At 38.1% G+C, this 27,433-nt stretch overlaps 1 protein-coding gene across 7 annotated transcripts in view; it reads left to right on the top strand.

The window, feature by feature from the left end:
• The window catches only part of CDC14A (cell division cycle 14A), a 186,591-nt gene that overhangs the window by 119,709 nt on the left and 39,449 nt on the right, over positions 1-27,433 (top strand). For all 7 annotated transcript variants that reach the window (XM_019457632.2, XM_053891941.1, XM_053891950.1 and 4 more), the window contains one exon: positions 22,008-22,167. In XM_019457632.2, the coding sequence (XP_019313177.2) occupies positions 22,008-22,167 (160 nt within the window). The remainder of the gene's footprint in view (positions 1-22,007; positions 22,168-27,433) is intronic.

Raw genomic sequence — 27,433 nt, 5'->3', positions numbered from 1 at the left:
GTGCTGTCAGCCTGATGTGTGTCCTTGGCAGTGGGCACGCGAAGGTCCTAGTATGGCAACAAGCACACCGTTTCTGAAGCCCAGAAAGAAGGCTAGTGTGGGTAGAATATAATGAGCTGGGAGTGGGTGGTTTGAGAGGTTGGCTCAGTAAATTTTCACAAAGTGGGCATACCCATGAAACCACTTTCCAGATTGGGCTATAGAACATTTACCAGCACCCAAAAGCCTCCCTTGTGCCCCTTCCATTCACCACCCAGTTCTGCCTGTGTGACCATTACCCTTACTTCTAACATCATAGATGAGTTTTGCCTGATTTTAACCTTATACAAATGGAATCAGATAGTATGTGTGTCTGGCTTCTTTCAATCAGCATTATTTTATTGTTATGTTTAATAAGAGTGTATTCATTTTCATTGCCGGATAAAATTCCATTGCTTGAATGTGTAACATATTAGCTCTTCTTTTGATGGATATTTAAGTTGTGTCCAATTTGGGGCTATTACAGAGAAAGACAGATACCATATGTTTTCACTCATATATGGATCCTGAGAAACTTAACAGAAAACCACGGGGGAGGGGAAGGGGGAAAAAAAGGTTACAGAGAGAGAGGGAGGCAAACCATAAGGGAATCTTAAATACTGAGAACAAACTGAGGGTTGATGGAGGTTGGGGGAGAGGGGAAGGTGGGTGATGGGCATTGAGGAGGGCACCTGTTGAGATGAGCATTAGGTGTTGTATGGAAACCAATTTGACAAAAAATTGTGTTTAATATAAAAAAAAAGTTAAAACATCCAAATAAATAAATAAATAAATAAATAAATAAATAAATAAAATCAACAACAGAAAAAAAATTGGGGCTATTACATATCTTTGGTGCATCTGTCTTTGGATGTATACCTATGAGTGGAACATTCAGTTATATAGCAGGTATCTCTAAAGACTTTTCTAGAGTAAATATGCCAGGTTATATTCCCATCAACAGTGAGTGGGATTCCACTTTCTTCACATACGTACTTGATATTGTCAGTTTGTTTTGTAAATTTTTTTAAAGTTTATTTATTTTTGAGAGAGACAGAGACAGCACGAGTGGGGGAGGGACAGAGAGAGGGAGAGAGAGAATCCCTAGCAGGCTCCGTACCACCAGCACAGAGCCCAGTGCGGTGCTAGAACCCACAAAACTATGAGATCACGACCTGACCTGAAACCAAGAGTTGGACACTTAACCGACTGAGCCACCCAGGAGCCCTGATATTGTCAGTCTTTTAACTGAAGTCATTATATTCTGCTTGCAGTGACAGTTTGCTTTGTAGTTTTAATTTGCTGTTCTCTGATAACTAATGTGGTTGAACTTTTCATGTATTTATTGGCCATTAGTGTATTCTCTTTTATGAAATATATTTTCTTATCTCTTACCTATCTTTCTATCAGACTGTCTTTTTCTTGTCGATTTGCAGGAGTCTCAGTATTCTGGTTACATGCACACTGTTCATTCTGTGGAATGCAGATATATTCTTCTACTTTTGAGGTTGTTTTTCATTGTTCCCATATTGTCTTTTGAATAAATTTCTTAATTTTGAAGCAGTCCAGTTTCATTAATCTTTTCCTTTGTAGGTAATGCTTTTTATATTCTACTGAAGACATTTTTGTCAACCCAAAACATACCATATTCTTTTATGTTTTATTCCACAAGATCTACTAATTTCCCCCACCATATTTAGATTGATAATTGAGCAAGAATTACTTTAAAAAATATGTATATATTATGAGGGGCGCATGGGTGGCTCAGTCAGTTAAGCATCAGACTTCAGCTCAGGTCATGATCACGGTTCGTGGGTTCGAGCGCTGCGTCAGGCTCTGTGCTGACAGCTCAGAGCCTGGAGTGTGCTTCAGATTGTGTCTCCCTCTCTCTCTGCCCCTCCTCTGCTTGTGCTCTCCCTCTATCAAAAATAAAATAGACATTAAAAAAATTTTTTAAGAATATATTGTGAGATAGGAACCCAGGGCCTTTTTTTCTTCCTGAATGGATACCTACTTGACCCAGGAGAATTTATCAAAAAGACCACCCTTGTCACATTTCTAAAGTGTCACCTTTATTATAAACCAAGTGTGTGTACACATGTGAGTTTGTTTCTGGACTCTGTACTCCAGTCTGTGTTAATTTGTCTGTCTTGACACGAGTACCTCCATGTTATAATTGCTGCAGTTTTTTTTATTTTATTTTATTTTATTTTATTTTATTTTATTTTATTTTATTTTATTTTATTTTATTTTATTTTATTTTATTTTATTTTATTTTATTATTTCATTTTTAATTCTTTTAATGTTTATTTGTTTTTGAGAAAGAGAGAGAGAGAGTATGAGTGGGTGAGGGGCAGAGAGAGAGGGGAGACACAGAATCTGAAGCAGGCTCCAGGCTCTGAGTTGACAGCACAGAGCCCAATGCAGGGCTCAAACCCGTGAACCATGAGATCATGACCTGAGCCAAAACCAAGAGTCAGACGCTTAACCGACTGAGCCACCCAGGTGCCCCTATTTGCTGCAGTTATAAAATTAATCTTGGTACCTGGGAGTGTAAACCCTCCATCTTTGATCGTATTTGAGATTGCTTTTACCTTCTGTTATCTAGGTCTTCTTTAACTTCTCTCAATTTTAAAAATATTGCTAGTTTTCTGTGAAGAGGTATTGTGTGTCTTTTGTGCATTTATTCCTACATATTTGAAGTTATTGAATGCATTAGAAAAGGTATTATTTTTTAGGTTTTATTTTCTGATTGTTTAAAGCTGGTACTTAGAAATACAATTGATTTTTTGTTTTAGAGTATATATTCACTTATTTATTTATTTATTTATTTTTAAGTTTTAAAAAAAAATTTTTTTTTAATGTTTATTTATTTTTGAGACAGAGACAGAGCATGAACGGGGGTGGGTCAGAGAGAGAGGGAGGCACAGAATCTGAAGCAGGCTCCAGGCTCTGAGCTGTTAGCACAGAGCCCGATGTGGGGCTCAAACTCACGGACCGTGAGATCATGACCTGAGCCGAAGTCGGACGCTTAACCGACTGAGCCACCCAGGCACCCCTGTTTTTAAGTTTTTTAAAAAAAATTTTTAATTCAAGTTAGTTAACATACAGTGTAGTCTTGGCTTCAGGAGTGGAACTCAGTGATTCATCTCTTACATATGACACCCAGGGCTCATCCTGAAAAGTGCCCTCCTTAGTACCCATCACACATTTAACTCATCCCTCCACCCACCTCCCCTACAGCAACCTTCAGTTTGTTCTCTGTATTTAGGAGTCTCTTATGGTTTGACTCTCTCTTTGTTTTTATCTTATTTTTCTTTCCCTTCCCCTATGCTTATCTGCTGTGTTTCTCAAATTCCACATGAGTGAAATCATATGATATCTGTGTTCTTCTGACTTATTTTACATAGCATATTCCATCCACGTTGTTGCAAATAGAAAGATTTCAGTCTTTTTGATTGCCAAGTAGTATTCCATTGTGTGTATATATATCTATATATATATTACATCTTCACATAGGTTTTTAAATCGAGGTATAATACACATACAATAAAATGTAAAGATCTTAGTTCTGTGAGTTTTCACAATTATGTATACTTGTGTAACCACAACACAAGACAAGATACAGAACATTTTCAACACCCTAGGAAGTTCTCTTATGTTCCTGTTCAGTTTGTTTCCCCCGTCACACTCCAAAAGCAATCTCTTTCTTTCTTTTTTAAAAATTGAGGTATAACTGACATTTAACATACTAGTTTCAGATAGTACAACGTGATGATTTGGGATTTCTACACATTGCAAAATGATCACCACATTTTAAATCTAGTTTTAAACTGTCATTATACATAGTTGCAGAATTTTTTTCTTGTGGTGAGAATTTTTAAGATCTATTCTCTAAGAACTTTCAAATATACAAATACAGTATTATTAAATAGTCATCATGCTGCATATTACATCCTCTGGACTTACTTATCTTGTAACTGGAAGTTTGTTCCTTTTGACCCCCTTCTAGCAACCACCCCCCACTTCTGGGAACCACCATCTGTTCTCTGTATCTATGAGCTTAGTTTTATTTTGTTTTTGTTTTTGTTTTGTGGATTCCACATATAAGTAAGATCATATGGGATTTGTTTTCTCTGTCTGACTTATTTCACTTAGCATAATGCCCTCAAGGTCCATCCATATTGTCACAAATAGCAAGATTTCCTTTGTTTTTATGGCTGAATGATATTTCATTTTACACACACACACACACACATATATATATATATACACACACATATATATGTGTGTATACATACACATGTATATATATATATACATATACATGTGTATATACATATATATATGTAAAATGAAATATATATATATATATATATATATATATATATATATATGTATATGACACATTTCCTTTATCTGTTCATCTACCACACATGCTTAGGTTGTTTCTATGTTTGGCTATTGTAAGTAGTGCTATAATGAAGTGCAGATAATTTTTTGAGTTAGTGTTTTTATTCTCTACATATGAATGCACAGATTGTGTGGTAGTTCTATGTTAATTTTTTGAGGCACCTCCATACTGTTTTCCACAGTAAGTGCACCAATTTATATTCCCACTCATTGCACACAGGGGTTCCCTTTTAATCACTTTCTAACTTCTAGCACCATAGCTTTGTTTTGCTTGTTCTTGGGTTTTTTTTCTTCACAGAATATTGTTTTTGAGATACATTCATGTTAAGTATATCAGTAGTTTGTTTCTTTTTATTACTTAGTATTCCATTACGTAAATGTATCATGACATATTGACCCATACAACTGTTGATGGATATTTGGGTGATGTTTAGTTTTTGGTTATTATGAATGAAACTGCTGTGAATATTCTTCTGCCAGTCTTTTTGTGGATATGTGTCTAAATTCCCTTTATTTAAATACCTAGGAGGGGGATCTGGGTGGGTCAGTAGGTTGAGCATCCAACTTCAGCTCGGGTCATGCTCTCGCGGTCTGTGGGTTTGAGCCCCGTGTCGGGCTCTGTGCTGACAGCTCGGAGCCTGGAGCCTTCTTCGGATTCTGTGTCTCCCTCTCTCTCTGCACCTCCCCCAGTCGCACTTTGTCTCTCTCTCTCTCAGAAATGAATAAACATTAAAAAAAAATTTAATACCTAGGAATGAAGTTCTGGATCATAGGGTTAGATATAGTTTAACTTTATAAAGAACAATTTTCCAAGGTGGTTAAATCATTTTATATACTACTTGAACGAGTAGGAGTTCTAATTGTTCCACATCTTTGCCAACATTTTGTTTTGTAAACTTGTTTTTGGGTCAAGAGTGGAGCCATTCTGGTTGGTGTGAAATAGTCTCTGAATCTGTATTTTCCTGATGACGTATGATGTTGAACATCTTTCCATATACATACGTATCTTTTGTGAGATGTTTGGCCAAGTCTTTGCCTATTAAATTTTTTGTCTTTTTGTTGATTGTAGTAGTTTTTAAAATATATTTTATGTTATTTTATTTTTTTAACATCAAATATATTTAATTTTTCCCACCACCCCTCCTTTTCTTGCAGAATTTCCAAGGTATTATTTTATTTTAAAAACATTTTCTGAACTTACTACAAAACCATTATTTTTCACACTGCTATATACAGAGTTGATGGAAAATATATTGTTTTTCTACAAATTATTTAATATTAGGAACAGCAGTTAAAAGTTGTATGTTGCATCTTTACACAAGGCACTGCTTTTCAGTGAGATTTTTTTTTTAAAGTTGAGGTGTAACTGACGTACAACATTACATTAGTTTCAGGTGTATAACAATGATTTGATATATGTATGTATATTTTAGATATAAGTCTTTTGTCAAATATATGTGCTGTGTGTCTTTTAATGAACAGAACTTAAAATTTTGCTGTAATTGGTTTTTGAAAATCAGGCATATATCTTGTAACCTTACTAATTTCACTTGCTAGTTCTGGTAGTTTTCCTTTTTTTCCTTATTGCTAAGATTTCCAGTACAGTGTTAGAGGTGGTGAAGATGAACATTCTTGTCTTGCTCTTAATATTAGAGGGAAAGCATTCAGTCTTTCGCCATTAAATATGGTGGTAGCTGTGGGGCTTTCACAGAGGACTTTTATCTGAATGAGGACATTTCCTTCCATTTCCTTCCAGTTTATTGAGAGTCTCTATTAATAATGGGTATTGAATTTTCTCAGTTTTTTCCTACACCTATCGAGATAATCATATAATTTTTTCTCCTTTATTCTGCTAATGTGAATCACATTGATTTTCAAATGTGAAGCTATGATGGTTATGATGTGCTTTTATGTTTTCATATGGCTGGATTTGATATGCTAATGTTTTCTTAAGGATTTTTGTGCCTGTATTTATGAAAGGTAATGATGGGTGATTTTCTTTTCTTGTAATACTTTTAAGTTTTGGTATCAAGGTTATGCTGACTTCATAAGATGAATTGTGAGGCATTTCCATCTCTATTTTCTAAAAAGAATATTATAAGATGGTATTAATTGGATTTGAGGGGTAGGATAGGGAATTAGGAGATGAGTCGTTTGGAGATAAGGGTCTAGTTGATGTTGGATGACCTGGAAGGGTTAGTCTTGTTGTGTGATGGGTTAAGCCAGGGTGTGTGCCATGATGGGTTTGGTTCTGAAAGTCTTTTAGAGCCAGGTGGTGGGTCATCAGTAGAAGCCCTGAGGTAAGGGCCATCAGGTGACTTTCTATTAAGCAATTCCTGGGGGTATGGTGGTCAAGGGGATGAGCAAGGCTCCCCAGTGGGACCACTTGCTTAGGTGTCTGGAAGAGGAGTGTGAGGTACCCAGGTACTCTCCATTGCACTGCAGGGTGGTGCTGTGGCCCACTGGTGGGCAGGTGCCGGGTCACAGGAAGCCTGAGGTGCTGTAGTGACTATATACCTATGTTCATTTCCTTCCCTGTTTTTAACAATACTTTCTGGAAAGTAGATTTCACATTTTACATGCCTTTCTCTAACCATTCTGAACATAACCTCAACCCTTCTCCTAAGCTCCGTTATATATATATGTGTGTGTGTGTGTGTGTGTGTGTGTGTGTGTGTGTGTGTGTGTTGTGTATACACACACTGTTAATTAGAATTTTTATTCTGAGATTAACATGCAGTTGTAAGAAATAATAGGGCTTCTATGTATTTACCCAATTTCCCTGCATGCTAATATCTTGCAAAATTACAGTATAATACTGCAATCAGGATTTAACATTTATGCAATTAAGAGACAGACCTATCGCTACGTTCCTCACATTGCCTTTTTATAGCCACACTCATTTTTTTCCTGCCCTTATCCTCTTGGACTTCTGACAGCTGCTGATGTGTTCTCCATGTATATGTTATATCATTTTGAGAATATTATGTATATGGAATCATAGAGTATGCAGCCTTTTAGGCTGGGCCTTTTCCATTCAGTGTAATTCTCCAGAGGTTCATCCAGGCTGCTGCACATATCAGTAACGTGTTCCTTCTTATGGCTCAGTAGTATTCCAGGGTTTGAATGTACTGCTGTTTGTTAACCATGAAGAATGGCTGTGTTGTTTATAGTTTTTGGCTATTATGAATAGAGATGCTATAAATGTTTGTATCTAGATTGTCATGTGAGCATAAGTTTTCATTTCTTTGGGATAAGTGCCCAAGACTACAGTTGCTGAGTTGTGTGGTACATGTTTAGTTTTATAAGAAACTGTCAAACTGTTTTCTAGAGTGGCTGTTTAATTTTACATTCTCACCAACAATGCATGAATGATTGAGTTTTTCTTTATATTTTCCAGCATTTGGTAATGTTGCTGTTTTTTATTTTAGTCGTTCAGATAGGTGTATAATGATATATCATTATGGTTAATCTGCATTTCCCTAGTAAGTAACAATGAGCAACTTCTCATGTACTTATTTGCCATCCATGTATCTTTTTGGCGAAGTGTCTATTCAAATCTTTTGTCCATTCTTTGTTGAATTGTTTGTTTTCTCATTATTGAGTTTTTAGAGTTCTTTTTACATTCTCGCTCCTAGTTTTTTATCTGATAGATATTTTGAAAATATGTTCTCTCAGTCTATAGCTTGTCTTTCATTCTCTAAATAGGATCTTTCACAGAGGAAAAATTTTAAATTTTGATAAAGTCCCATTTATCATTTTTTTTCATTTTTTTAGATGAGGCTTTTAGTATCAAACCTAAGATCTCTCTGCTTAGCTCTGGATCCCCATGATTTTTCAGGTTTTTTCTAAAAGGTTTGTAGTTATGTGTTTTCATTTAAGTTGGTGATTCATTTTGAGTTAATTTTTGTGGGAGGTGTGAGACTTAGGTCAAGGTTCATTTTTTTTTTTTTTTTGCCTGTGGATGTCCAGTTGCTCCAGGACTGTTTGTTGAAAAGGTTATCCTTTCTCCCTTGAATTGCTTTGACGTCTTTGTTATGAAGGGCATAGGTATAGATCTACTTCTTTGTTCTTTATTCTGTGTGTTCCATGGGTGTATATGTCTGTCCTTCTAATACCACACTCTTTTGATACTGTACCTATATCGTAAGCCTTAACATTGGAAGAGTGGTTCCTCTTACTTTCTACTTCTTTAACAAAATGTCTTCAGAAGGCCAGATCCTCTTCTTTTTTGTGTAAATTTTAGGATAATGTCATCCATATCTACAGAAAAGTCATGCTGCAATTGGGATAGGCATGGATTAAATCTCTATCTCGATTTGGGGAGGATTGACCTCTTTAGTACTATAGAGTTTTCCAGTCCATAAACACAATATGTCTCTTCATTTATTTAGATCTCTTTTGATTTCTTTCATTAGCATTGTGTAGCTTTCTACATAATGTCCTATTTTGTTAGATTTACATACAATGTCAACTTGTATGTAGATTTACATACAATGTCTACATACAAGTCCTATTTTGTTAGATTTATACCTAAGTATTTCACTTTCTTTTGAGTGATTATAAATAGTATTATATTTTAAATTTGGGTGTTCATTGCTAGTATGTAGAAATACAGTTGATTTTCTATCTATGTTTATTTTGTATCCTGAAATTTAGGGGTGTGTGTGTGTGTGTGTGTGTGTGTGTGTGTGTGTGTATGCACACATGTGAGTTCCTGGGCACTTCTGCAAAGACAATCATGTTGTCTGCAGATAGGGACAGTTTTATTTCCTTTCCAATCTGCATGTCTTTTATTTTCTTCTCTTCCCTTGGTATAGTTTGAACTTCTAGCACTATGATGAATAAGAGTGGTTAGAGCAGACATTCTTTACTTGTTCCCAATCTTGGGGTTAGGGGGAAGCATCTAGGCATTCATCATTATATGTAATGTTAATTAGAGGGTTGCTATAGATGTACTTTATCAAGTGGAGGAGATTCCCCTCCATCTTCCCAAAAGTTTTTATCATGAATAGGTATTGAATTTTGTCAAATCCTTTTTCTGCATTGATTGGTACGATCATGCCATTTTCTTCATTATCCTGTTAATGTGGTGGATTGCATTGATTTTTAAAAATAAAGTTTATTTATTTATTTTGAGAGACAGAGGGGTGGGGGAGAGAAGGAGAGAGGTATAGAGAAAAACAAAGAAAGCTCAAAACTCAATACTTACAACATCCACCCTCCTGACTGGGGAAGCCCCCTGGGCTCTGGTGAAGAGCTGGCTGGAGTCCTGTTTGAGGGTCCTGGGCAGAGTGTCCTCCCCTCAGGTGAGACTTCCAGCTAGCTATTCCCACCAGGGCAATACATATACTACCTGAGTGTGATCTATGCTCAGTCATTAAGTTTGCTTATGTGCAGTCCTGAGTGAGCTGTCTTAACTGTGACACACATCCGTATGGCCAACAGGCACATGAAAAGATGCTCAATGTCGCTCCTCATCAGGGAAATACAAATCAAAACCACACTCAGATACCACCTCACGCCAGTCAGAGTGGCCAAAATGAACAAATCAGGAGACTATAGATGCTGGAGAGGATGTGGAGAAACGGGAACCCTCTTGTACTGTTGGTGGGAATGCAAACTGGTGCAGCCACTCTGGAAAACAGTGTGGAGGTTCCTCAAAAAATTAAAAATAGGCCTACCCTATGACCCAGCAGTAGCACTGCTAGGAATTTATCCAAGGGATACAGGAGTACTGATGCATAGGGGCACTTGTACCCCAATGTTTATAGCAGCACTCTCAACAATAGCCAAATTATGGAAAGAGCCTAAATGTCCATCAACTGATGAATGGATAAAGAAATTGTGGTTTATATACACAATGGAGTACTACGTGGCAATGAGAAAGAATGAAATATAGCCCTTTGTAGCAATGTGGATAGAACTGGAGAGTGTTATGCTAAGTGAAATAAGTCATACAGAGAAAGACAGATACCATATGTTTTCACTCTTATGTGGATCCTGAGAAACTTAACAGAAACCCATGGGGGAGGGGAAGGAAAAAAAAAAAAGAGGTCAGAGTGGGAGAGAGCCAAAGCATAAGAGACTCCTAAAAACTGAGAACAAATGAGGGTTGATGGGGGGTGGGAGGGAAGGGAGGATGGGTGATGGGTATTGAAGAGGGCATGTTTTGGGATGAGCACTGGGTGTTGTATGGAAACCAATTTGACAATACATTTCAAAAAAAAAAAATTAACTGTGTCTCACAATCTTAGGAGCCTGGGCATCTGCACATTCCTCTTCCCACCCTGATCCATTCCAAGGGGCCAGTCTGGTCTGGCTCAAGGAAGAGGCTGAGGCACGTTAATTCCTCTTGGAGTCAGGAACAGAAGGGCCAGTTCTGATCCTGAGTCCAGATATGGAGTACAAGCCAAGTACGCCTCCATGACTGCATTCGTGCAGCTCTGGGCAGAAATGCATGACAAATCACACCAACAGCTTCTATTGAATTGATTGAATATGATTGAATCAATCAAAGGCTGAATTGAATTCAATCAATGATTGAACTGATGTACTTTGAAGCTGGAGGAAGGGGCCATAAGCCAAGGAATATGGGCAGCCACTAGCTGCTGAAAAAAACAAGGAAAACAGATTCTCCCTTTAGAGCCTCCAGAAGGAATCAGGCCTGCCAATACCTTGACTTTAGCTCAGTGAAACCAATGTTGGCCTTCTGACTTCCAGAAGTGTTTGAAAGTAAATAAGTATTCTTCTGAACCACTAGGTGTTTGTCAATGTGTTAGAGCAGCTTTGTATAGATAGGAAGCTCATGGATGTGTGTAGATAGTGTATACTGGTGTAGATAGTCAGTAACTATGTACAGTAGGATACACAGATCCTCTGTGAACATGGGCATTCTGAACTTCTCTCATTCATCACAGTGCTACTTTGGGCTATTTAAAGTAGGAGAGTCCTGAGATCCACATGTTATTTAAAGAACACTGGGATGCAGCCATGTGTAAGATGAATAGGGTAGAGGGAGATTGAAAAAGGACTATTGCCATCTAAAGGGGATGGGTCTTGGGGCACCTGGGTGGCTCAGCTGGTTAAGCGTCAGACTTCCGCTCAGGTCATGATCTCATGGTTCATGAGTTGGAGCCCCACATCGGGCTCTGTGCTGAAAGCCCAGAGCCTGGATCCTGCTTCGTATTCTGTGTCTCTCTCTCTCTCTGCCCACCACCCACCACCACCCCCCCCCCCCCTTGCCCCACCTCTAGCTCATGCTCTGTCTCTGTATTTCTCAAAAATAAATAAAAAACACATTAAAAATTAAAAAAAGTAAGAGGAATGGGTCTTGTTGAAGGGGCTAGAAGTTAGAGTGAGGGGTTAGAGATGGATGGGTACCAGGGATGTTTCAAGGAAGTCAGTCTCAGGCTTTGAAGCCTGACTAATGATGAGAGATGAAGAGAGTGACACCAACAATGACGCAAAAGCATGAATAAGTCACACATTCATTAAGAAAAAAGTAAGAGGATTAAAAAGTTTTCTTTTTAATTTTTGACAGGTTTTCATCTGTCAAAAATGACTGTACAAGTTAGAGGGGTTATATTCTTTTAGAAGTGAAAGTGCCACTCAGTGCCTTTTAGGTAAGATAAATTCTAAATCTGTGACTTTAGGGAAGCACACCCTGCTAGTCCTCAAAGACCAAAATATGGCCAGGTGTTTGATTTCTGCATCTTGAAGAAAACTTCCTCTATCTCCCCAGCAGTAAAAGGGATGTTTATTAGCATCCTCGTGAGTTGATGAACTTCCGTATTGACAGATCAAGACCTCTTCCTCGTTATGGTCTGAAATCTTATAGTTCAGTTTTTTCTTAGGATATAAATAAAATCGTTTGCAAAACAACGATCAAATGTTTTTTTCTTCTACTCGAAACTGTTGTTCTTAAGCTGAAAATTCCACTGTGAACCCCAAATCTGTGTTCTACCAACCATCCTCAAAGTTTTTAAAACGATGCACAAACACATCTCTTTTATTATTGAACCAAGTCTAAACTCATCCTTCACAGGGACAGCCTGTGGAAATCCAGAGGTGGGATCAGGCTGCTTTTATGATTTGTGTGATTCTATGTATGGAATGCTCAGTTTGTGGCACTGTGCTGATCTCTGGATCATGATCCATTAAAACTTTCATTCATTAGAAAGGAAGCCTTCAGGGGCTGGTATTGGGTTTCCACAGGGGCTTTAGCCTAGGAAGATTCTTTTCTATGGGCCTGATATAATAATGTTGTTTTTTACTTATGCATTTATTTTTAATTTAAAAATTTTTATTGAGATGTAATTGACATAACATTATATTCGTTTCAGGTGTACAACATAATATTTGATATTTGTATATATTGTGGAATAATCACCACAATAAGTCTAGAACGTCCATCACCACAACTAGTTACAAATTTCTTTTTCTTGTGATGAGAGCTTTCAAGATTCATTCTCTTAACAACCTTCAGTTATACAGTATGGTGTTATTTAACTATAGTCATGATGCTGCACGTTACATCCCCAGAACTTATTTATTTTATAATTGGAAGTTTGTACCTCTCAACCCCCTTCACCCATTTCACCTCTGTCCCCCATTCTGGCAACCACCATCTATTCTCTGTATCTATGAATTCTTTCCTTTTTTTCCTTTAGATTTCACATGTAAGTGAGGTCACACAGTGTTTGTCTTTATTTTCTGACTTACTTCACTTAGCATAATACCCTCAAGTTTCATTCATGTTGCAAATGGCAAGATTTCCTCTTTACGGCTAATATTGTGATATTTATCAGAATGTGTGTGTGTGTATTCACATTTTCTTTATTCATTCATTCATTTATTCATTAATGGTCACTTTGGTTTCTAAAATGACTTTGCTATTATAGATGATGTTGCAATGAACATGAGAGAATATATATCTTTTCAAAATAGTGTTTTCATTCCATGGAGACATGGAATTGTTGGATCATTTGTAATCCTATTTAAAATTCTTTGAGGAGGGGTGCCTGGGTGGCTCAGTCGGTTAAGCATCTGACTTTGGCTCAGGTCATGATCTCATAGTTTGTGAGTTCAGGCCCCGCATCGGGCTCTGTGCTGACAGGTCAGAGCCTGGTGCCTGCCTCAGATTCTGTGTCTCCCTCTCTCTCTTTGCCCCTCCCACCTCACACTCTGTCTTTCTCTCTCTCTCAAAAATAAAGATTAAAAAAAAAATTTTTTTTTATTCTTTGAGGATCTTCGATACTGTTTTCTGTAATAGCTGCACCAATTTACATTCCCACCAACAGTGCACAAGAGTTTTCTTTTCTCCACAGTCTTTCCAACGCTTGTTATTTCTTGTTTTTTTTTAAAGTTTATTTATTTATTTGGAGAGAGAGAAAGAGAGTGTGAGTGGGGGTAGGGGCAGAGAAGGAGAGAGAGAGAGAGAGAGAATATCCCAAGCAGGCTCCATGCTGTCAGCACAGAGTCTGATGTGGGGCTTGATCTCACAAACTGTGAGATCATGACCTGAGCCAAAATCAAGAGTCGGACACTTAACCGACTGAGCCACCCAGGTGCCCCCTTGTTTTTTGTTTTTTTGTTTTTGTTTTTTTGATAATAGTCATTCTGACAGGTCTGACAGGTGTGAAGTGATATCTCATTGTGGTTTTGATTTGCATTTCCATGATGATTAGTAATGTTGAGCACCTTTTCCTACACCTGTTGGCTGTCTGTATGTCTTTGGGAAAATGTCTATTCACATCCTCTGCCCATTTTTAAATCTGATTTTTTTTTGCTATTGGGTTGTATGAGTTCTTCATATATTATGATAGTAACCCCTTTTCAGACATACATTTGCAAATATTTCCTCCCATTTGGTAGGTTGCCTTTTCTCATTTTGTTGAGGGTTTCCTTTGGTATGCAGAAGCTTTTTAGTTTGATGTAGTCCTACTTGTTTATTTTTGTTTTTGTTGCCTTTGCTTTTGATTTCAGAGGCAAAAATTCATTGCCAATGCTGATGTCAAGGAGCTTATTGCCTATGATTTTTTCTATGAGTTTTATGGTTTCAGGTCTTATGTACAATTCTTTAATTCATTTTGAGTTGACCTTTATGTATGGTGTAATATAGTGGTCTGGTTTCATTCTTTTGCATATGGCTCCCCAGGGTTCCCAATACCCATTTATTGAAGAAACTGTCCTTTCCCCATTGTGTATCCTTGACTCCTTTGTCATAAATTAATTTACCATACATGTGTGGGTTTGTTTCTGGGCTTACTATTTTGTTTCACCAATCTATGTCTGCATTAATGTCCTTACCATACTGTTTTGATTATTTTCGTTTTGTAATATAGTTTGAAATTAGGAAGTGTGATGCTTCCAGATTTGTTCTTCTTTCTCAAGATTGATTTGGCTGTTTGGGGTCTTGTGTGGGTTCTATACAAATTTTAGGATTGTTTTTTTATTTCTGTGAAAGGTGGCATTGGGATCTTGATGGGGATTGCATTGACTCTGTAGATCACTTTGGACAGTATCAACATTTTAACAGTATTAATTCTCCCAAACCATGAACATGGAAGTTCTTTTAATTTTAAATTTCCTCCTGACACAGAGAGAACTCACATAAAGCCTAAATCTGGACCCTGCAGATTGTTTTGTCTTTGTGAAGTAGAGCTACTGTTTTGAATAAAGTTATCTTAAGGGAGCAACAATTTTGTGGTTGGACTCTCTTTTATTCCTAAATCCATAAATCAAGAACTCCTCCTTTTTGCTTTATTATCATAGATATTGTCATCAACTTCCATTCAGTTGGATATTTGTCAACATTCTAATTTAGTTGTAAGCCTTCAGTTGTCTGTCATACTTCTTAAATAATAATTCGCAAAAGAATCATTTGGGGATCTTATTAAATGCAGTTTCTGGTTCACTAGGTCAGTGTGCGACCTGAGATTCTGCATTTCTAACCAGCTCCCAGGTGATGTGATGTTGCTGGTCCCCAACCACATTGTATAACAAGGGTCCATGGGTCATTCTTACCCTGTAAATATCAACTTGCCACATTCAATTGGGTGCTTGTAGCATTTGGTAAGTTTCATAGTTGGGATGAGCAACATCAGAAATTAGCAGTTAAACCATTGCCTTTTCTTTTCAGAAATTACCAAAAACAAGATGAAGAAAACTTGTTCAAGAAAATGGAAAAATTCTTGAGAGATCTAACAATAATGCCTGGAGTTTTTAATTATAATTGATTCCTCCTGTTTCTTTTTTGTAATTTTTTTTTAGATACATGAAATAGTTCAGGAAATATATATTACGTTTTTTAATAATGTATTTTAAAGATTTAAGAATTTATCTTTCTAAAATACAGAAATTAAAACCTAGACTACTGTAAACTGGAATTTAAAATAGCCAGAGACAATGTCATGGTTTATTTATAAGAATAACAAGCACATTGCATAGGTTCAAGTTTGCACTATTTGACAATCACGTTTTTGCAGCAACACCCATTTCTAAACTTCTGAACTGCTCTTCAGTATTTACTATTGCACCATCTTATTCATTGGTTGACTACCAATTGTATTGAATCTATTAGCTAAGCAAAGATGAAATCCTAATGTGGGTTCCAGTATCGAGGATAAGGTATATGTGAGAATTGTGGGCAATGATGACATCAGAAATGTACCTTGAAATACTCTTGTCAATTACTAAAGCCAGGAGATTGAATGCTTTTTGTTTTATTTCTTGTGTGAAAAAGGTTAGAGGTGGATAAAGAATGTACTGTAAGCGATAATGCATCCAGTTTAGCTGTAAAGTTTGTATTTTGTCGTGATACCATTGAACCAGCTTCCGACTGTGGGGGTCTATGCCTAAATAGAATTAGCTTTGGGAATTCTCTGATTTTTTCTCTTCCAGTTACATGTCCTTGTGGGATTCAGAATCAAGAGCTTTCCCATCTACCCTCAAATTCTCTTTCTTAACATCTTCCCAGTAAGTCTTCCCTATGTACCAAACTATGAGGTGAACTTGAACACCTGTCTCCTTTCCACCTCCTGAATCGTGGGTACTGCTTTCTGGTCTGTCTACCTTTGATGTCAAGTTAGACCATTTCATCAGTCCAGTTCTTTAAACAGGGAACTACCTCTGTTTCCGTAATAGCCCTGGGGCAGTGGAGTACAGGAGGCATGCAGGGCAGACTGGTGCTCCAGTCACAGCTAGAGCAGGCCTAAGTCAGACTAGAAAATGGGCTGGGTTTCTTTAAAGAGTGGCCAAATTTGGTGGCCTTGGATGGACACTGAGGTTAGGGTACTGGACAGATATGTGTCCAGGATGGAAGAAGTGATGAAGACAGAGTCAAGATGGTGGAGAGATAGGCTTCATTTGGACTCAAGGGTGTGAGGGAGAAGAGGTCAGTTACAAACAGAAACACCCGTAATGATACAACTACCTTGCCTTTCTTTTGAGGAGTTTTAAAAGCAGATAAAAAAAATTATTTTTTATTTGAGGGACTGTGCACATGCATGAGCGAGGGAGAGGGGTAGAGGGAGGGAGAGAGAGTGGGAGAGGGAGAGGGAGAGGGAGAGAGAGAGAGAGAGAGAGAGAAAATCCTAAGCAGACTCCATGCTCAGTATGGAGCCCAATGTGGGTCTCGGTCCCATGACCCTAGAATCATGACCTGAGCCGAGATCAAGAGTCAGACACCCAACCGTCTGAACCACCCAGATGCCCCTAAAAGCAGATATTTAAGAAGACTTGTGAAGGCCATGACTTCGCTTGTAATGAAGCCTGGTTAATTATTTCTTATGTCCCAGGCCTAACTGACCCAGGGCCATGACTTGGCCAAAAACACTTGACCCGCAACACTGGCTACCTCTCTCAAAAGGCTCTGTTTAAGTCAAGACAGATCTCTTCCTGTTATTTCAAAGCACATGTTCTTTTGGCAGAGGCTCGTGCTGTCTTAGAAAATCCACTACGTTAGATTTGCTTTGAGCCGGTGTGTTAGCTTCATAGGATGTGATTTTTAAATGCTACTTAAAAATACACGTTGTACGTCTTCTGTTTGAGATGAGGCTTTTAAGGAGTAATAGACACCACAATAAAAGCCAGCGTGGTTTCTATTGTCAATAAGAGAGGAATTTGCATGGCGTGCTGCTTTTTCATAAGGAGCACTTGCGTAGAGCATCTCTTAGCAACACACAAATCAGCTTTGACACCTGATTCATCTTTAATATTCAGGTTCACATCAAGTCTTCCCAGTGATGGGACAGATTGAGTCTTTTAAACCAAGCAAGTGAAAGGTGTCACTTTGTGATTTTTCCATCTTTAGGTTGGCAGCAGCCTCAGAGTTTTCCTTTGGTAACATTTTGGAACTGGAATTTTTTTCAGTGTGGCCTCTTCGGTCCTCCAACTCCTCGGTTTCCATTTCCACTTCATGTTTTTCATCCCCAAAGACTTTGTAATGTTGGGATAAACTTTGAGATCAAATCTAAACTCCTGGGGCACCTGGGTGGCTCAGTCAAGTTAAGCGACCAATTCTTGATTTTGGCTCAGGTCATGATCTCATGGTTGTAGATCAAGCCCTGTGTTGGGCTCCACACTGATTGTGTGGCCTACTTGGTACTTTCCCTCCCTCTCTCTTTGTCCCTCCCCTGCTCATGCTCTCTTTCTCTCTCTCTTTCTCTGAAAATAAATAAGTCTTAAAACATAAAAAAATCTAAATTCCTCAGAGTGGCATTCAGGGCCCGTCACAAACTGCTTGCTGCTTACTTCTGTCATATCCTCTGCTTCAGCCAAATCAAACAGCCCAGTTATCCAAACATGCTGGGTTCTTTGATATCACTATTTCTTCAAGCCCCTGTTGTGTTTCTTTGCTCTGGGAAAACTGTTTACTGGCTAAGTTCTGCTAATCTTTCTAGATACTTCTGAATTCTCAGGGATCTTCTTCCTGATTCTTTCAGATTGAGTTAAGGGCATGTCTTGGTCATAGAGCTTTAAAATTGGATTTCAGTTGTTTGCTTTTCTTGTACTTAACTGGGAACTTTTGAGGGACAGGAATTCTGTGTTTAATCTGTATATCTCTCTCCTTTCTGGATGTTTCATTTATCTGAATTTTTCTCTGTCTGTGGCAAAGCTGAATCTTCTCTCCCTGTGAAATAGTAGTTCTTTAATACTGAGCGTTTTGGCCAGAGGCTCAAGGTACTCATTTATGAATTTAACAGTTACTTTTTTTAATTGTTCATACCGTGTCAAGGACTATGCTGTTTATTACTATTGGAAGGATATGAGAGTCAACCATCAGATAAAGAGTTATACTAGATGTAGCATTAAGTGGAAAAAATCTGGAGGAATAAAAAATTAAAGCAAGGATTTCTGAAAATGCAAGGTAGCATGGAGGCTATACCATGGTTTTATGAAGGTTATCACAAAGGAAGCAAAACTTAAAAGTATTTTTTGAATATGTATTTTGGCAGTTGGTATAGAAACATTGAATGTAACTCAGTGATTATGGTAACCTCATCAATTTATGTATCTTTTTTAAAAAGTTTATTTATTTTGAGAGAGAGAGGGAAAGAGAGGAAGAGAGAGAATCCCAAGCAGTCTCCACACTCAGCACAGAGCCCAATGTGGGGGTCCATCTCATGAACTGTGAGATCATGACCTGAGTCAGAATCAAGAGTTGGGACGCTCAACTGACTGAGCCACCCAGGTGCCCCTAAGTTTATATATCTTAAGCTCAGAAAATCTGCCGTAATAGAAGGCAGATACTGCCACACTCCCTAGGAACTGGTGTGTGTAGACTTCTGGAGTTTTTATTTTATTCATATATTTAAACCTTCACCTCGTTTTTGTTTTAAAATTTAATTTGTTTAAAAACATGCTGGAAATTTCTTAAGATAATTTAATGAATTCCAATTTTAGAACAATGTTAGAAATGCTAGGTTAGTCTTATATATGGACAACATATTTTATATGTAGAGCCTCTATACTGTCTCAGAAATAGGATCTAAAGGTGTTCCTTTTTCCTTTTGCTTTATTTGGAAAAGAGCAAAAATTAAAAGAAAAAAAAAAACCACTTCTTATTTGAAAGTGGGGTAGGATATTATATGTAAAAAAAAGCCTCACAGCCATCCAGTCTTATCCTATGCTGTTAACGTTTGGGCACTTACTAAATTGACTTCTTTCTAAAGTTATTTATAAATACTGTTGTTAAAACAATCTAGTGATGTGCTGTCTGCTATCTTTTATGTTAACAACTTTAAAGGTTCCTTTCTGTACTAACTCTAGCTTTGGTCTGCTTTGATCTGTTTATTTATCACTTAATGTTTTATTTTCAAAAGCATCTGAGGCACATTGTTTTTAAAAAGTCAAACAGTGGGTTCCTGGGTGGCTCAGTCATTTAAGCTCCTAACTTCAGCTCAGGTCATGATCCCATGGTTGGTGAGTTTGAGCCCCGCATCAGGCTCTCTACTGTCAGTGCAGTGCCCGCTTCAGATCCTCTGTCTCCCTCTCTCTCTGCCCCTCTCCCACCCTCATAAATGAATAAACATTAAAAAAAAAAAAAGTCAAACAGTATAGACAAGCAATAAAAAGTGAAAGTTTCCTTTCATTCTTGGGAGTAACCAGTCAGTGTTTTCCTATATATTCTTCCAGATAACTGAAGTTTGGGTTAAATTATAACTTTTTTTTAATACAAAAAAAATGGGATCACACTTTCCACACTCTGTCACTTATATTTTCATTTACTAATGCTTTATTTCATAGCTGCTCTTCTCTATCACCACATGTAGGTCCATCCCAGGATTTCTACTGGCTGTATAATATTTCACGGAATGGATTTACTATGATTTAATAAGCCAGTTGTCCATTAGGTATCTCCAGTTTTCTTTTTGATTACAAATAATGCTGCAGTAATCATTTTCTCATCTTGTATACAGGCATGTATCTCTATAGGGTGATACTTGGACGTGTATATGCTTGGTTGGAGGTATTGCACATGTAAAATTTTGCTGCAATTTAAAAGTTTATATTTTATTCAAGATTTAAACAGTATTTAACCATAAGCAAAAGTTCTGATTTGAAAGTCAACTCTTTTAAAAAGGAAAGGTGGACTCCTTTCTTGAGGGCGCAATGAGATTACATAATTCAGGGAGGACTTTTTGTCATTGTTTTTCTTCTCATGTTTTAACCTGAATTTTATGTGGAATCTTTGAGAGAAAGTACTCCTTAGCCTTTCTGTTGCCTCAAAAAATAAATCTATGTTCTTATTGGTAGCATCTCCTTGATAATGCTGTTATTTCACTGGATGTTAATACTCATTATGATGAACCATAATTTTAGCTTACTTCTATTCTGTACAATATGACATAGAATAGAATGGGGTAGCATCCGATGGGGTAACTTATCTTAAAAGAAATGCATGAAGTTGACTCTAATAATAAAATTTAAAACCGAGAGTATCCTTTTATATACATATTTGAAGTCCTTTTCTTGTAATCTTAAAAGCAGTTATAATTGTGCCTTATTGAATAAAAGAAAACTTACAGATGAAGCATATTTTCTTTTTCTTTTTTTCTTCATGTTTATTTATTTTTGAGAAAGCGAGAGCACGTGAGTGGGGGGGAGAGGCCAGAGAGATGGAGAATCCCAAGCTGGCTCCGTGCTGACAGTGTCGGGGTCCCTCCCGACATGGGGCCTGAACCCTTCAACTGCAGGATAGTGACTTGAGCCGAAACCAATAATTGGATGCTTAACTGACTGAGCCACTCAGGCGCCCCCACATTTTCTTTTTCTTAAAGGATAAGCTAATTGAGGCTACATACCTTACTTTTATGTGGGACGAGTAGGTTTCTGAAGTTCTTTCTGAAGTTCTTCCAGGGCCTTTCATGGAGCCACACACAATTAGGTATTTAGTACTCTTTTAGGCAATATCCCTGTTTAACTCAAGTTTCTTCACATATACCTTTGAGTCCACTTCACTCCAGCTGTTTTTATAGACATATCAAATTGCTATTTGAGAAATACCTTACAGATATTAGATTCATATTTAAAAAATTTTTTTATGTTTATTCATTTTTGAAAGACAGAGAGAGACAGAGCACAAGCAGGGGTGGGGCGGAGAGAGAGGGGGACACAGAATCTGAAATAGGCTTCAGGCTCTGAGCTGTCATCACAGAGCCCGATGAGGGGCTTGAACTCAAAAACCACGAGATCATGACCTGAACCGAAGTCAGATGCTCAACTGACTCAGCCACCCAGGCGACCCTAGATTCATATTTAAAAGGCAAATGGGCTCATAGTCTTTACTGCTGTGAAATGTATTATAAACATCTGAGAACCTTAATTGTCAACTCATATATGGTTATATTATAGACATATATTGGAAGATAGGTATTTGTGTTTCATATAGAACTTTATTATTTATTCTGACTTTCAGAAAATGACTGTTTAAAAAAATTCTAAAATTTCATAATCTTTCTAGTCTGCCTTGTAAAGGCATATCTGCTAATCTTTTTATTTAGAAGATATACTTTCAAGGAGATGATAGTAATGTATTTTACAGATTATTTTGTTTTCTCTCTTTTTTACAGAAAACAAGCATCGTTATGGGTCCAAGGAGACATTTTCCGATCCAAAATGAAATATAGACCATCCAATGAAGGGAGTATTAACAAAATTCTTTCTAGCTTGGATGATATGTCTATTGGTGGAAACTTATCTAAAACACAAAACGTGGAAAGATTTGGAGAGGTGAGTTTTCCTCTGGAAGATTTTCATGTCTCCTTAAGACTAATGTTCTGCATTTCTTTGTTTCCTAGCTGAACACATATAACATAGGAATATCTCCTTTCTGAGATGCTGAGAGTGCCAATATTTTTAGGTGTAGTTATCCACTGATAAAACAAGAATCAGAGCAAAGAAAGCAGTTATCCTTAAAAGTAAAAAAGCTGTAACTTACAGAACACAATTGTAAAGGAGGGTACTCTGGTTTGGAGAGTATTTACAAAAAGGAAATAGAAAAACAAAGTTTCTATTTGAAGATGGAAATGGATATAAAGAGGAAAAAATTAATGTGACAATTGAAAAAATAATATATACCACAAGTGGTTTTGTGAAAGGCTCAAATGCATGTTGGTTTCTAAAGTCCAGAGTTGAAAACATAATTAGGGGCAATTTTTTTTTTTAATGGAAGCTCTATAATATAAGCAAACCACTTTAAACTGGTAATATCCATGGTCTCATTTAATCTTTGTAACTAACTGGTGAATTAGGCAGTATGATCTCCATTAAAAAGGGGGTTTTAAAATTTATTTGAGAGGGAGAGATAGAGAAAGAGAGAGGAGAGACAGTGGGGTGAGGGGCAGAGGGAAAGAGAGAGAGAATCCCAAGCAGACTCCATGTGGAGCCGGATGTGGGGCTCAATCCCACGATCCTGGGATCCTGACCTGAGCTGAAATCGAGTTGGACACTTACCTGACTGAGCCACCCAAGCACCCCTCTATTTTATAGTAAGGAAATTGAATGTCACCGAAGTTCTAACCTCTGTGATTCCATTCCACATCTATCTGATTCTGAATCTGTTTTTTCTGTTACACCCTGCTACCTAAAAATGGAAGTGACTTACAACAGGTAGGATCATGGGCATTCTTGGAGCTAGAAGCAACCTTGAAATCATTTGTTCCACTTCCCCTCTGGTGCGGATCAGAAACCAGGGCCCCACCAACTCTGTTCCTTGCTGAAGGTCACAGCATTAATTAATAGTAGGACTACCTTGAGACTAGGAGTCTACCTCCTGGTTTAGCTTTTTCTACCACAATATGCCTGAGGTAAGCTAAGCGCTTGGTTTGTATTGATATTTTTATGTCCCTAAAGGAACAAAAAAAGCCGTTAAAAATATTTAAGCCACAAGTGTGGATTTACATTCTATTTGGACGTTTGACCTGGACAAGGGCCTTGAACAAAAGTCTGGTTCCGGCTTGGCCCTCAGGGAACCCCAAATGGAAGGAACACATCATAACTCTCTTAGGTCAACAAGTGGCATGCCAAACAGGTTTCTTTCACCAAGAAAGATAACCGGAGTGCTTATGCTAGGGAGAGTGGGCTTTCTTCAAGGACACAGGATGGGGACGGCCAGAAGAACCAATTTTTCAGCCCCATGGTCTCTACTCCAGGACAGCCACTGATGAAGCGGCCAAGTTTACTGGTGTGAGTCATCTGTCCTGACAAAATGTAAATCTCAGCCAAGGTCATGTTGATGTTCACAGCCTTTGTTAACTTTTTCTTGTCTCTTTGTAGTAGTCTGGCCTATTGAAAGCAAACAAAAAGGATCTGAACTGACATTTTAATGTGATAATATAGCTAAGCAAGAATACTTTTCTTGCTCTGGTCAGCATTTCCTTCTTAGGGTTTGTTCAAGTAAACAGGGCTTTGAGTTATGACCTCTGAAAAGAGGCACATACAATTTATCCATCTATCTGAGAAACATATTTATCTTATGGGAATATGATGTTTCCTATGTCATAATCTGTATTAAACTAACATCTGGTAGTTAGAACATTTTGTTCTCATACTTTTTTAGATCTCTTTTAGTCGAATTTAAGAATAATTAACATTTATTTCTCACTAGAAGATGAAAAATGAAATATGATTGAAATTTAAAATGTCAATTTTATTTATTTATTTATTTATTTATTTATTTATTTAAATAGAATTTATTGTCAAATTGGCTAACATACAGTGTGTAAAGTGTGCTCTTGGTTTTTGGGGTAGATTCCCATGTTTCATCGCTTACATATAACATCCAGTGCTCATCCCAACAAGTGCCCTCCTCAGTGCCCAGCACCCATTTTCCCCTCTCCCCCACCCTCCCATCCACCCTCAGTTTGTTCTCTGTGTTTATTATAGTCTCTTATGGTTTTCCTCCCTCTCGTTTGAAATTATTTTTTCCCCTTCCCTTCCCCTGTAGTCTTCTGTTAAGTTTCTCAAGATCCACATATGAGTGAAAACATATGATGTCTGTCCTTCTCTGACTTACTAAAATAAGTCAATTTTAAATATGAGCATGTATTCAGGTATTGGGCAGTTTCTCTTCCTCTTCCTTATTCCCGGAACCCCCAATTTATTACTTTAACTCTAGCCATTCAGAAGTGTTATTATTTTTGAAATTAGAGTGCAGAAATGAAAGAACTCAGAAATACCACTGAATGGTGGTGCACTTAAGATCTCAGACAGTGACATATATGACACTGCATGAGCATGGGTGAGGGAGGGGCAGAACAGAATCCGAAGCAGTTTCCAGGCTCTGAGCTGCCAGCACAGAGCCTGACGCAGGGCTTGAACCATGGACCTTGAGATCATGACCTGAGCCCAAGTCCGATGCTTAACCAGCTGAGCCACTCAGGTGCCCTGTGGGGCTGTTATTTAAACAGAAGTGCTCTGGCCTCAGAGTCTGTACTCAGCCACGCACTGTGAGGCCTTTCTCTGTATCATGCTGCCTCCCCATGACGTCCTACATGTGGCTTTAGTATATTGCATCAGTAATTTTTTTTAAATAAAAAAATTTTATTTAGTTTATTTTTTGAGAGAGAGACAGAGCGAGTGAGCAGGAGAGGGACAGAGAGAATCCTAAGAAGGCTCTGAGCTGTCAGCACAGAGCCTGACATGGGACTTGAACTCATGAACCATGAGATCCTGACCTGAGCTGAAGTCCAGAGTCAGGCACTTAACCGACTGAGCCACCAGGCACCCATACATCAGTAACTTTGAACATAACCTTAGCCAGCCTGTCCTAATACATTTCTCCTGGAACTGTGATTGTTGTTAACTTTTCCTACTCCAGGGTGATAATCCAGTATTAGCACACCAAACAGATGCTTTTGACTTCGAGATATTAATTAGGTATAAGTGCTGCTAATGTTCAGACAAGTTCACATAAATTGACAATCAGGTAAATAAGAATGTAGTGTTTTATTTAATTAATTAATTTTTAAAGATTTGATTTTTAAGCAATCTCTACACCCAAGTGTGGGGCTGGAACCCACAACCCGAAATCAAGAGTTGAACACTCCACCAACTGAGCCATCCAGGTACCCTGAGAATGTAGTGTTTTAATGACATCAAGATACTGTAATTTATAAAGTCCTTTGCTCTTTTACATCAAATCCTCATGTTCAGGGTGCATCCTAGAAAAAAATCCATGAAGTCAAAAATTAAATCTCTAAGGCCCTACTTTCAAGCACTGTTCTGTCCACTCTGATTTTTAATGTTTATTTATTTTAGAGAGAGAGAGAGAGAGAGGGCACACACAAGCAGGGAAGGGCAGAGAGATGGGGGAACAGGATCTGAAGCAGGTTCTGTGCTGACAGCAGAGAGCCCGATGTGGGGTTCAAACTCACAAATTGTGAGATGGATGTGAGCTGAAGTCATTTGCCTTTTTTTTTTTTAATAGTTTTTAAATGTTTGTTTATTTTTGAGAGAGAGAGGCAGAGTGTGAGTGGGGGAGGGGCAGAATGAGAGGGAGACCCAGGATCCCAAGCAGGCTCCAGGCTCTTAGCTGTCAGCACAGAGGCCCACACGGCGCTCGAACTCACGAATCACAAGATCATGACCTGAGCCGAAGTCAACACTTAACCGACTGAGCCACCCAGGTGCCCTGTTCTTTCCACTCTTAGGACCACTAAGGCATTCTGGTTCCAATCTGAATGCCACTGGGATCCAGCAGAGGCTATTGGACAAGACAGTGCCAGTACACAGAGCCACGGTTTGGGGAGACTGCTCTGGCTGTGGAGTGGAAGGGGTGCTGGAGTTGGTGTGTGGCCGGGCATGAGAGGCTCAGGTGATGGGGGAGGGGGGAGTCCCGGGTGGTAAAGGTCTCAACCAGTGACAGCAAGGAAGGAGAGAAGACAGATTTGGGGGCTCTGATAAATCCAAACTTTCTATTTATCAGAAGCAACTTAATTTGACGATGGCATCTTTGTCTTTCTCTAGCTTTTACATCTCACAGGTTCAACATCTGAGAGCTGAAAGAATTTTGTAGATGACCCAGCCACCTTTCCTAGCCAAATCACTTAAACCTGCTAAAAATCCATTATCATCTTTCTCTTTCAATCCTTTCACCTCTATTTGTACTCATTTATATTTCAAACTCTCCCTTTATATCATTTTTTTATATTCTTCTGTCTTTTTTTCCCTAGTGTGCTATATTTTATCTAATAGATTTTTTTTTCTCTTAATGGCACACACCGGTGGCTTACTCTGTCACCATTTTATTAATGCGTTGGTCAGTAATTACTTTATCCAATGGAAATCTATGAACACATTTTATTTTGATTCTCATCTCGTGTGTATATAGAGAACAACTGATGAAATAAAATAAATCTTTGTACTTTGCACTATTATTTGCTGTTTTGCTAGACCATCCTCTGTAAATAAGTACATCTTTTAAAATGGTCTTTCTTTAGGTATCGTAGTTGGCTCTCACTTTCCTGCCTTTATGTAGAGCAAGCTGGTATCCAAAAGAAAGAGCTGGTGCTCAGACCTACCAGAGGGCAAAGGGTAGTTTGACCAAACACCACTCTCCATGGCGAGCAAAGATATGAGGGTCTTCCCTGGATGAGGCTCCCTTCCTTTGTTCACCAGCAACCAAGTGACTTTGTTTCTTTTTAGCAAATTCTAGGGAATCTAAGCAGCTCAGGCCAGAGAGGGTCTGCACTGGAACTCTGTGGGGAGAGGGGCTCGTGCCTAAGAACACAAGGGAGGCCTGGGGTAGGTTCCCTGCATTCATCAGTTGTGACTGTTGTTAGCTATTATAAGGAATGAATTTGGTAGAAAGAATGAGACCTACCAGCGCCCGTTGAGAGTCTTTGAACTGCCCCAGGTCCACAATTCTTGGAACTGATTCATGCCTCACGAGAGAGGAACTGTGTTTTCTAATATAGTTTCCCCTCACAGGTGTTTGTGTTCTAGGTGCCCTGATAAATACAGAGCTTAGTTGTATTCATGTCTGTGTGTTATATTC

This window comes from Panthera pardus, unplaced genomic scaffold (assembly GCF_024362965.1).
Source record: "Panthera pardus isolate Hobbes unplaced genomic scaffold, ASM2436296v1 HiC_scaffold_11, whole genome shotgun sequence".
Taxonomy (NCBI): domain Eukaryota; kingdom Metazoa; phylum Chordata; class Mammalia; order Carnivora; family Felidae; genus Panthera; species Panthera pardus.
This window is presented reverse-complemented; position numbering and strand designations above follow the sequence as displayed.